General features: G+C 37.0%; 1 protein-coding gene across 1 annotated transcript in view; it reads right to left on the reverse strand.

Moving 5' to 3' along the window:
• Positions 1 to 13,255, reverse strand: part of LOC142338415 (non-selective voltage-gated ion channel VDAC2-like) — a 420,938-nt gene that overhangs the window by 15,524 nt on the left and 392,159 nt on the right. Inside the window, exons 4-7 of the mRNA XM_075388175.1 lie at positions 9,213 to 9,323; positions 8,929 to 8,943; positions 8,211 to 8,367; positions 4,782 to 4,950 (exon numbers count right to left, since the gene is read on the reverse strand). Coding sequence (XP_075244290.1) covers positions 4,782 to 4,950; positions 8,211 to 8,367; positions 8,929 to 8,943; positions 9,213 to 9,323 — 452 coding nt within the window. The remainder of the gene's footprint in view (positions 1 to 4,781; positions 4,951 to 8,210; positions 8,368 to 8,928; positions 8,944 to 9,212; positions 9,324 to 13,255) is intronic.

Below are 13,255 nucleotides of genomic sequence, written 5' to 3' on the forward strand. Positions count from 1 at the left end.
AAGGAGGTGCAGACTTCTGAATAAGGAGGTGTGCGCACCCGCGACCTCTTGGTTGAGATTTAGGGACATTAACCACTATGATAGAAGCGCTATGTACCTTCAGTTCTCACAATCAGTTTTATTTTAGCAACAGACTTAATTTGTGAAGGCACGCAACTCAATCACTCAATAGTCGAATTTGCAATACGAGCGCAAAAAGAGTCCTTATTCACTTTAGTTACGGATATAAAAATCAAGATGGCGCCATACATACAATTCAGACCCTGAACGGGCGAGCGAAGACGCTGAACAGTAAAAAAGAGTTGAGCTTTCGAGGTGTGATCAAAAGATCGATCCCAAAGTCGAGTGATACCAATAATAGCTTCAGCTATTGCTTCGTTTCTATTAAAGATAAATGTCAGCACACAGATTTTTCTTCAAACAGAAAGAAATGTTATATAATGGTGTAATTATGTCGAACTCAGCTTCTACATTTTATCGCTTGCTCTTATTTATATTTTATAATATTCTATATTCTATATATTCTATTTTATATATCATTTCTTATTTATATAAACTTATATTTGTCTAATTTTTATATTAATTAATATAAATTAGAAATATATAATATATGAATAAGAAATAAAATATAAAAGACGATATAAATATTCTTACATTACTTATAAATTAGAAATATATGATATATAATAAAGAAAAAATATATAAAATACAATATAAATAAGAGCGAGATAAATGACTATAGTTTTAAACCTTAAGTCATTGATGTAGAAGCGGAGTATATATATACTCTGATGACCTGATGCATTGTATCTTACGACTGTGATTTATTTCAATTTTTTTGAGCTCGCTTAATTGAAATGGAACACTTTACTACAGATTGACTAATTCTACCAACTGTTGTACGCTTCTTCATTTTACTTGCGTGCCGTATAATAGAGATATAACCAGATTCACATATAAGTTGAAAAAGTTATCGACGCCGCTCAAAAAGCGATGTAAAAAACATTCATCGATAGAGTAATGAAGCTTGTTAAAACTAGTTCCGCAGAAGCCTTTTCATAAGTGATCTTAATTACACAAATGAGTTCTTTTGACCTCAACTTTAGCTTTGAAGTGCAAAAAGTCACGTGTGATCAAAATCCAATCACGCAAATGACCTAAAAACTTAAGCGAGTGAGAAATAAAGTCGCGCCCGCAAAAGCCGTTAGTGAGAAGAAGTCATTCAGAAAATTTGATTTTTTCAGCTTGACTGTGTGAACAAATGCAAAACAAAAAAAGCGTGAGACGACAAAAAACAGCAGTACAAATTCCATCACAATTCAAGAATTTTTACTGAACAAACAAAAAAACGACCTAAAATCGAATATCAATGAATTGGAAAAACCATTAACAAAATTGGATAAGAAACAGAAAATTGCTAAAATCAAACTCAAGCATTGAACAACAAACCACAATCGAGAACGACAATTTCTCGTTAACAGTTTTCTCATTCTGCTTCAAATTTGGAGTGAAAAAATCACGCCACAAAACCACTCGCTTTTTCAATCTACTTACTGTTTTGGCGTGACCGAAATCATCACTTCAATTTGACTTCAAAAATCATGAAAATGTGTGAACAGATTTTAATAAAAACATAGCCGGAAGAATTACGGAAACTACTCGGACTGGAAAACTGACCATTCTCACAGACCTGATGCACCGCATATTTGATTCCACAAAAAATTTAAAACAGGAAAATTTCAATAAACAAGCAACATTTGATAAAATTTACATCGAGTTGGAACTCAGAAAGTACAGTTAAGACCTGTAACCAAATGAATACATGTAGTTCGAAGCAACAAATTATCAATTAAGGCCTTGGTAACAGGCTCATAGAGTAAGAACTGAGCGAATGGAAGGTTGATAGCCAAAGGAAAAAAATAAACTTGTTCTCCATAAAAATCGAACAAAATTCTCTAAAAAACAATGAATTGTGACCCCCTAAACAATATTTAGAGAATTGTCAATTAAAGCGTCCACGAGATCAGTCATCCGACCACTACCTTGCAGATAAAAAAATTTTAAAGAAAAAAGCAAAGGAGAGAAAAAACCTAAAAAATAGAAACTTGTACAAAAAGACCTGAACTCAGAGATTTGTATAATCTCAGTGATAGGTACATTGTCTAGCTTTCAAGTGTCGCTTCATAGTAACAAAAGCTATATAATTGCTCTTACCTAAGAATTGATGAATGTAAACGACATCGAGAACCATAAAATAGGAAGAACTAGGCAAAAAAAAAACGTTAAAAGCAGACAAAAATTTGCTCAAATTTACTCAAAACGAAAGAGCTCAAAGTCAGAACTAACCAAATCGAGAGACAACTAGGGGTGGTAGAACAACTGATTTCAACCACAAAGCCCCAAATGCAATCAAAAATTGAAAACAAAAATTGCTGAAAAAGCTTAAAACCGTAAAAAAAGATGAAGATTGACACCAAAAGTGAGGGAAAAATTAGCCCACAAAAAATTACACCAACATTTCTCGCTCTTTCTCTCTCTCTCTCAAATAAGCGACAATAAAACATAACCAACTTAACGTCGGAAGAATTGCTCTCGAACGACTAGTGGGAGCTCTAATCAATTGCAGGCTGCTTCAGTCGGGGGGGGGGGGCTAAATGGAACTAAGAAGTTCAATAGTGGCCACATTAGAGGTTAACATATACCACTTTTAAGATTTAAAGTGAAAAACGGCACCAGTTTGGCCGCACTTCTCATTTGACTTTTAGTATTAAACTGCCGCCAATTGAGTTCAGCTGCTTGCAATTGTGATTGAGAGAGAATTTTAGATCACGCGAAACGCAAAAAATCAAGTCCGTAAAAGTCACTCGAAAAGTCAAAACTGTCAAGCGAAAATTTTTCAATCCACTTACTCTTTTGGCGTGACCGAAATCATCACTTCAATTTGACTTCAAAAATCATGAAAATGTGTGAACAGATTTTAATAAAAACATAGCCGGAAGAATTACGGAAACTACTCGGACTGGAAAACTGACCATTCTCACAGACCTGATGCACCGCATATTTGATTCCACAAAAAATTTAAAACAGGAAAATTTCAATAAACAAGCAACATTTGATAAAATTTACATCGAGTTGGAACTCAGAAAGTACAGTTAAGACCTGTAACCAAATGAATACATGTAGTTCGAAGCAACAAATTATCAATTAAGGCCTTGGTAACAGGCTCATAGAGTAAGAATTGAGCGAATGGAAGGTTGATAGCCAAAGGAAAAAAATAAACTTGTTCTCCATAAAAATCAAAGAAAATTCTCTAAAAAACAATGAATTGTGACCCCCTAAACAATATTTAGAGAAGCGTCAATTAAAGCGTCTACGAGATCAGTCATCCGACCACTACCTTGCAGATAAAAAATTTTAAAGAAAAAAGCAAAGGAGAGAAAAAACCTAAAAAATAGAAACTTGTACAAAAAGACCTGAACTCAGAGATTTGTATAATCTCAGTGATAGGTACATTGTCTAGCTTTCAAGTGTCGCTTCATAGTAACAAAAGCTATATAATTGCTCTTACCTAAGAATTGATGAATGTAAACGACATCGAGAACCATAAAATAGGAAGAACTAGGCAAAAAAACGTTAAAAGCAGACAAAAATTTGCTCAAATTTACTCAAAACGAAACAGCTCAAAGTCAGAACTAATCAAATCGAGAGACAACTAGGGGTGGTAGAACAACTGATTTCAACCACAAAGCCCCAAATGCAATCAAAAATTGAAGAATACAAAAATTACTGAAAAAGCTTAAAACCGTAAAAAAAGATGAAGATTGACACCAAAAGTGAGGGGAAAATTAGCCCACGAAAATTTACACCAACATTTCTCGCTCTGTCTCTCTCTCTCTCTCTCAAATAAGCGACAATAAAACATAACCAACTTAACGTCGGAAGAATTGCTCTCGAACGACTAGTGGGAGCTCTAATCAATTGCAGCCTGCTTCATTCGGGGGGGGGGGGGCTAAATGGAACTAAGAAGTTCAATAGTGGCCACATTAGAGGTTAACATATACCACTTTTAAGATTTAAAGTGAAAAACGGCACCAGTTTGGCCGCACTTCTCATTTGACTTTTAGTATTAAACTGCCGCCAATTGAGTTCAGCTGCTTGCAATTGTGATTGAGAGAGAACTTTAGATCACGCGAAACGCAAAAAATCAAGGCCGTAAAAGTCACTCGAAAAGTCAAAACTGTCAAGCGAAAATTTTGCATAAAAAATACGCAAACGTTTACAAGAATTGCTTCTCTACGAGAGCAATTAAAAACACTACTCTCAGAAATTTGGCATATATATTTTGTTTCAATTCCTGTTTCAGCATTTCACTGTTTCAAATACACTCCAACAAAATTACCGATAAAAAAGGCGCTCCACCAATACTCGTCAAAAAGAGAACACCCCAATACAATTCAAATTCTTTGAACTGTAAAACAAAGCCATATAGCTCAGCTCAGCTCACAGTTTGGCGGTTATAATAAACTTGCGCCACTCGATTTCAATGCTTAAAATTGTAAATGAGAAAGCATTTAGATGACTCGTGATAAGTCACTCGAAAAGCCAAAATCCTCACGCAAAAATGTTGGTTTCAAAAAGACACGCCTAAACTAACTTATACAAACTTTGCGAGCAATTAAACATTTTTCGACATTAGATGTAGCAGCATGAAAGCAGCCACTCCATAGTGGGCAGCCACTACAGTATTTTCTACGGGTGTCATTTCGATTCATCTGCATTACCTGGCGATACTTCATTGGTGTAGCCGAGTTTAAGGTTGTTGCTGTTGTCTGCGGCCATGTTTACGTGACTTGTCTTATCCAGCTTGTGCTTGGCTGCCACTCCGAATTTGGTGAAGGTTGTGCCAGCTGTCCATCCGACACTAACTCCAACCTCAGTAGAATCCGAAACCTGTATTACAAGAGACTTCGTGAGCCGGTTTATCAACTCGATTTTGGTGTTCCGACATTTCTATTGAAATGACGCATTAAACAGCGCACAGAGGCAAAGAGTGCTTTTTTACAGCCACAGAACGATCCAAAATGGAAACTTCTCGAAGCCACTTTTAAGCTTTTGAAATTCTCTTCAAAAGCAACAACACCTCCATTGAAATCAAAACCTCCCAGTGAAAGCTCCGATTTCATGAAGACCAGCTTTAGCTTTAGAGAATAAAACAAAACCGACTAAGGTCGGGCGAATTGCTCTCAAACGAACGGCGAGCGTTTGGCTTCGTCAATAGCTAGACACGGGGGGTGGGGGTGCACCGGGGGTCTGATGGGGCGCAACAGTGGTTTGGGGGAGGGCAACAGCGGGGGGGGGGGGCTTCAAACTCTAAATACCGCCCTTCATGTATAAGTCTCCAAAACAGTTCCTGTGACTCGTATACTTGGAGACTAGTGAACTGAAAGACCCTAAGAGTACTTAATGCCCGCTGGGCGCTACCTGTTTATCCCGTTTTTGAAGACGAAAAGTCAAATGGGTCAGACGAAAAATCGGTCAAGCCAAAAATCGCATAAGAAAGACCCAAAGGACTAAGACAATTGCTACAAACTTCGCTTGAGATTGTTTTCAGCAATTGCTGAAAAAGCATAAAAATGTAAAAAAAAATATGAAAATTGAAACCAAAACTGAGGGGAAAAATTAGCCTCATATGGTCAAAAAAGCTTCGAAACGCACTTTTATCAGTTCAGATAATTGAGCGAAATACCTCAGACTGTAAGGATTTGAGTTAAAACTGCTTTCAAAAGCCATACGTGATCAAAAAATTTTTTTCCGCTCCTAAAATTTTTTACCAACTTTTCTCGCTCTCTCTCTCTCTTTATCTCAAGCGATAAGAAAAAAATCTCTTCTTTTAGCAATTTGGCCTATAAATTTTGTTTTAACTCCTCTTTCTGCATTTCACTGTTTCAAATACACTCCAACAAAATTAAAGATTAAAAGGACGCTCCACCAATACTCTTCTTCGAGTCGTCAAAAAGACAGCACCACAACACAATTCAAATTCTTTGAACTGTAAAGCAAAGCCATATAGCTCCGCTCAGCTTAATCGGTGACTAATGAGCTGAGAGTCTCTAAGAGCCATTACTGCCTGCTGGACTACCTGTCTCTCGTTTTCGAGGACGAAAAGTCAAATGGGTCAAACAAAAAATCGGTCAAGCGAAAAATCGCATAAGACGGACAGGACTAAGATAACTGCTACAAAATTCGTTTGAGAGCAATTAAAAACATTTATTATGCAAAATATTTGTTACTGAAGAGTACGTTAGGTTTCTGCGTTCAAAAAGCAATGAATTAAGAGTAGATCTGAGCTTCCCAAAACTTTATCAACCTCTGAGTAAAATATCTATCAAACATAGGTGACTAACCTCGGACTAGAGTTGGGAAGACTGGATGAGAGAGAGGGTCCAAACAGCCAGGAGGATGGACGAGGGTGACTGAGGGAGGGGGTCAATATTTTAAGATTAAGAACCGCCCTAGTGTGGACACCAGCACTGACTGATACAAGCTGGAAGAAACTTCAAGCAAGCCAGAATTCAGCGCTCAAGGACCATAACCGGCCACGAGAAGATGACTCAACAGGACGAACTACACAAGGGAAACCAAAATCATCCCAGTGAAATAACATAGCTGGCGATTGCCGGAAAATAGCCGCGATAGACGCTTGAGGTTTACCATGAATTAAAAAAACAACTAATGAAATAAGATTGACAGATCGACCACCAGCTTTTTAATAGACCACTAAACTTTTTGGGTTACATTCGGACTATCATTTTTATGAGACACATTTGCTCTAAAGGGCAAGGGAAAAACACTAATGGAGCTTTTTCAAAATATTTGATGTTAAAACTAAAGACTCTATTACTCAGGAATTGGGGCATAGAATTTTGGCACTACTTACATGCACAGTATTGACCTTTAATTAGTAAATGTTCATAAAATCTAAAGTTTCATTAGTGAGTTCAGAAGTCACTTTTTTGAGTGAGGTAGGTCACGCAATTGACCTAAAAGCAGAAATGACGTCACGAACACAAAATCTAACAGCAAAGCAGAAGTCCCTGAAAAAGTCAATTCCAAGAAGTCAGGGTGAGACAAAACAAAAATCTGTTAGACGTAGTAAAAAAATTAGGAGCGCAATAATAGCTGCCTGGAATTGCTGACCCGGCTATTAGTCATAACAACCTCCTCACGCAGCAGTTTCTTCTAAAGTCATACAAGATAAAAACACCCGAACAATCCGATGCATCAGAAACAGGAACCAGCCAGACCCTTAAAACCCACGCTCAAGATGTGTTTTGACAAACAAGTGACGGAAATTGTTTAGCTAGAAGACAAGAAATGGCACAAAAGAGGGCTGATCAAACTTCACACCAGATCAGTCAGAAGCACCATCGAAGAGTATCTGCCGAATAAAGTCGTCAGCAGCGCCACCAGAGGTCTCAACGGAAGAAGCGAACCTACCCAGAGGAACGAGATCGACGTTGGCACAGCTACGTAGCGTGTACTCCAGGCACCCGAGAAGCTACCTCAGAGGAATCAAAGAAGACACTACAGATGCCTGCCCGGACTGCGGTTCCTCTCCTCAAAATACAGATCATATTTTCAAATGCCCAAGGAAACGTACCAAGCTAGATGTTCGGTCACTTTGGGATAAACCGGTTGCAGCAGCCAGGTTTATCGATCTACAAACCTGGATTTAGTCCTCAATCCATCACGGCTACAACAACAACCATTAAATTATCTTTTCAAAACAGTTTTGGTGCATCGCATACAGAGACTAATAAAGCTTAAGGCTCTAAGAGAGCTAAGCTACTGTGGGCTTTACCAGTTTTTAAGGGCGAAAAATTAAAACGGTTCGGAGAGAAAATCTGTCGTTTGATCCCCCCTCTCCGCTCACCGCCCCTAATGCTAGCATCTCTAAAACCCAGCTAGCTACTACCGAAGGCAACCCCTCGCCGTTGTTTGAGAGCAATTCGTCCGCCGTTAGTCGCTTATGTTTGATAGATATTTTACTCAAAAGTTGATTAAGATTTTTTAGCATAAAAAACCAACAGGACTAATTTGATTAATACAAACATCGTTTGAGTGCAATTAAATAAAATTTCCAAGAACAGATAGTCTACTATTCTGCAGTTTTAACCCGATTTGATGTTTAGTGTAACAATGTTGCATACCTTGTTATAGACGGATGCTCCGAACTCGGAGAGGTCTTTGAGAGACGAAAGGAGTTTGAGGTTGCCCTTGTTGTAAGCCAGAGCCATCTCGTTCTTACTCACAGCACTCTTTCCACAGTCGAAATGCAACAGACCTCCGAGCAGCCAGCCCTCATATCTATCACCAAATTATCAATTTCATCAGACAACTATTTAAAGGAATAGATCATTAAGAAATGTTTCATAATATGGAACAGATAAACTAATCTTGAAAGCCCTCTGACCCCGTGCTATGCAAGCCTGTAATACCATATCCAGATTACCCCGCGTACTGCATAAAATTTAATTTAGCTTATTCCATGAAGCAATATACCCTATTTCTTCAAATCAAACCGCATACATTTATTTCAAATTTGTATTGAGTAATAATTCATGCGACAACCTCAAAGCAAACTTCTGGTTCTACTACGTTCAACCTTGAAGATATACAGAGCTTAACACTATATGACAACTTTCAAATATCAGCATGCAAAACACACTTTTAATTAACGACAGTTCAATTCTAGACCTAAGACAAGCACAGCCATTTTAAGCATAGAGTATAAACAGTCCAATCAAACTAAATCAACTTTATTTAAAATGTGGACTTGCTGATTGATTAGTGAAGCAATTCATGAAATGAGAATACGACCGAGTACATACAAATTGAAGAGCAATTAAAAGTGGAAAAGGTGCTTACCCTGCAACTGGACAACTGAAACACAGAAAAATACATTAACTCATACACTAAAAGCGGACTCAACAAGGGTGTTACGGAACTCAACTAATCTCTGTCCAAAATTAATTTTATGACTGCCACTGAGCACCGATGACTTTTTTTTCGTTCTATGAGAATCGGACACTCGATAGATCATAATTTATTGCAAATATAATAGAGTTTTCCTGTGTTAATTTGAAGCAAACAACTGACAATCAAATGTAAGTAGCATCAACAGAAGTGTATTTATAGCAAGTAAGTCTTACCCGATTACAGCCGATGACTTGAGCACAGGTGCCTTCAACATCAAGCCAGACTCGAGATCTCCGTTGAAACACTTGTGTTTGTAAGAAGTCTTCAAACTGCCGTTCTTCGCACTGAAAACACATTTATCATAACACCATCTCTTGCAAATCATTTAAACATAATAATCCTTATTAGAGTGCTGTATTGGATCACCGTCTTCATTCTAGCAATCCAGTGTTAACTCAAGTGATTGAATCCAAATCACAGCGACCTCGGAATCATAACGAACAATATTTCTGCCGATACTATTTATAGCCCCAATAAACACTCTTGGAGTTATACCAATTGAGGCTTCGGTGGCCATTCAAATCAGCCCAATCTTGAATTGAGTTCTCACTTTTCTCGCTGCAGTTTTTACACATGCGCTAAAAGGAAGAGATTACAAACCTGAGTCTAACATTGATTTTATTCAATTTTCAAAACATCATTACTTTCAACATAAACAGCGGATTTTTTTACCATAATTCATTTGAAGCAGGTAAAGTCAAACGTAATGTAGATATTTCCAGCGTCCTCTTTAGCGAATGAAATTACAAACATACCAGGCAGATTGCGGGAAAAAAGGCTGTCATTGATTCCCATGGTCCTGGGTCCTGATTGGGTTTGAAAAAGAAGTTGTTTTGTAAAAAATGAAAGTGCGAGCTATTTCGATTGGATTTTGTAGTTAAGCAACCTCCTCTTTCTGCTTTAAATTCAGTAAAAATTCCCTCAACCGAAAAAATACTCTTTGCGCAACATAAAAAAAGTTCATCAAATTCAAAAAAACAACCGGTTATGGTCGAAATAGCTTAAAAATAGACCTGCTGGCCTGAAAACAGAAACAGATACGAAACTTGAATGAGGGAGTCGCCAACGCACTAAATAAGCCATTAACAAAATTCCTAAGTTTTTTTTCTAAAAATTTTTTCAAAAGAATCATAGTTTTTTTTGCTAAAATTTTTTTCAAAAGAATAAACTGACCGTAAAATAGAAATAGAAACATATAAGAAACTTGAATGATGGATTCGCCAACGCACTAAAAAAGCCATTTACAAAATTCTGATTTCCAAAAGAATCATAGTTCGTATTACACTTGTCTCGATGTTTTTATTAGTAACAGCAGTCAATATATTTGACTCTTCTTTTACACTGAAAAGGTTTAAAGTGACCATAAGTTGCCTGAACGTTGGTATTAAAGGTAATTTCGAGGGAGTGAATTCATTTATGATAAAAGTTTATCCCACAATTCAATAAAAACTCAATGCTATTGAGCAACAAATGACGTCGCATATATATGCAGCAAAAGACAGGCACGAAAAAAAAACGAAAATATGGAAAAACATTTCTGTTTAGAGGTCTGCGACGTGAAGAAACGTACAATGTGTCGCAAGAGACAAGAAATTTCCGCAAGTGAAAAAAACCACTATCGAAAAAGCTAGTTTTACACCGTTTTCTTACTCTGATGAAAAATTGGAAAAAAAATTTACGTCGCCAAACAAACATTTTTCACTCCTTTCTGTTGCGGAGTGCACAAAAAATACCCAAATTGACCTTAAAAAATCAAACTTTGTGAACAGGTTATTTTTAAAGGCAGCTCCCCAATATTTTGAATAGTACAGAAACCAAGATTGTCACAAAATAGCAGCGCTAAAGTTACAGCTTTATGGCAATAATAAAGAGAAGGCCAATAATACTCCGTTCACTTATCAAAGCTTTCAAAAAAGTACATGCCTAAAACTTTCAAAGTTTAAACTTGGTGTACATTAGATTCAATATTTTGTTCTAAGTGTAGTCAACCAGTTGACCCTAAATGGATCTTGCGGTCCCTAAGAGTCCAAACATCTTCTTTGAGTCTATACATGACCAGAAAAAACAGTTATGCAAATTAATTAAACCTAACCGACAAACGTCGGACCAATTGCTCTCAAACGACTGGCGAGCAGTTGCCCTCGTCAGCAGCTAGCTAGTTACGGTTTAGGGAGGTTAGCTTTAGCTTAACTGAATGGGCGTGGGCTTAGCTGCGCAGCGTGAGTGGGGGGAGCGCACGGGAGACTAACGCATTGGGTTACGGGCGGAACGAACGGAGTGGGAATGGAGGGCTGATGTGGGGCAGAGGGGGTAAAGTGTGTGAGAGGGTGAAACTCTAAGAACCGCTTTTCACACCATGAATTTAAATCTCCAAAACGGTTTCGGTGAATAACTCTACATAGCTGATTTACCACAAGAAATCGTCATTAGATTACTCACACTCTCAGCAATCACTTCAAAGCAACTACACAATAAATTGACGTCTAATATTAACCAGTATAACACAAAAATTCCCAATTATAACAAGACAGCGCATCAAAAATAAGTTTTGCAGGAACGGATGAATTATTCCTATCTTTGCGTAACACAGCAACGGTTTTTTTTGAGAACATAAAAATTATTAGAGCAATTGATTTTTTGAGCTCAGTTAGAATATAAAGAAACTTATAGAAGCAGATGAAATCTACCGCCTAATTATGTCGAACAAAAATTCCGATTTTATCGATTTTGTTTAACCGCCCTGTTGTTATAAGTTGGGTTTTTATGGGTTACATAACTGTCGAGCAGCCACTTTTCCTGAAAAATGATTGTTCAAAAAATGTTTCCGCAACAATCTACCGCAGTCTCTAAATACCTATTGAGAAATGTTTTTCTAATTGCTGTGATGTTTTAAGTTAATTTAGACAACCCTCAATGCGAACGACTGTTATTTCATCAGTTGATCTCAACAATAACGTAGACGACAGCCATTTTGAGACTGAAGAAAGTCACGCACAAAACTATTCAGTCCAATTAACAAAATTACTCACACCAATAGGAGTGAAAAATGAGGTCACTCAGGGGCATGTGATTTTAGGCGAAAGCTCGATTAGGCGAAGCCAATTTTTGTACCAGTTAGGCAAAATTTTCAAATAACTGTTAGTGAAAATTAAGCGAAAACCAATAACAGCCCTTAAAGACGGTACTTCAAAATCAAACAATTGACTTAACTCCTTAAAACTCCTAAACAATTGACTTAATATGATAGCAGCTCCCAGAAACATAAAAAGGTCTTTTAATATTCTAAATTTACAGCACTTCAGTTTAGTTCTATCCCACAGTAATGCCCTCATTTTTCTCGAAATTACCCACTCCACGTAGATCTAAGCTACTAAGAATACAGCAAAATTTTTCAAAAACATTAAATTCTTCACTATTTCAGCAGTATCTTTGAACAAAATCATTTTCTCAGATATTACCGAGAGGTGCAAAATGATCTAGAAAACTGATGAAGTTGGAAAAGAGTAAATTTTTCATATACTTTGTCAACTTCTTTCCGTGCTAAGACAATTAGTAGCTTCACATAATCATGTTTTCGCCTAATACCCTCAGCCCCAAAGAGTACTCACTGCTTCATCACCAACCAATGAGACGTGCAATTAATGGTATAAAGTGATAAGAGAAGAAAATGAACAACGAAGACACGCAAAACTTGAAAAATTGGCTAAAAATTCATGCCAAAAATTGCAAAAACTTAAAATCCACTAGCTAAAGACCTTAACCTCTAATTAGGTTCATTAGCAACCGACGGTTCCTAACCTTAATAAAATTAATTGATAACAAAACAAACTGAACATTGCAAATTTTGAAAACAATAAGCGTTGAAGTAATAGAAACCATTATCTATGACCTGATATAATTAATTTGTTTGAATTATGTCGCAAAAAACTGATTAGATTTATCATTAATGAGAATAAGTGCTAAGAGGACAGAACAAAACACCGGCAAATATTAAAAAAAAATCACTAACATTCAATGGCGACAAATAGTGTCAAACATTATCCGTCCATTGAGGAATTTTAAAGAAGACCAAATAGGCGGAATTAGAACACATGCGTACCATCTTAACAGAATTCAAGATAAAAAACAATGCACATAACCGACCAACGTCGGGTGAATTGCTCTCAAACGACCGGCGAGCGATTGGCTTCGTCAGTAGCTAGGCACGGTTTAGTGA

Source organism: Convolutriloba macropyga, chromosome 1 (assembly GCF_964194025.1).
Source record: "Convolutriloba macropyga chromosome 1, txConMacr16.3, whole genome shotgun sequence".
NCBI lineage: Eukaryota > Metazoa > Xenacoelomorpha > Acoela > Convolutidae > Convolutriloba > Convolutriloba macropyga.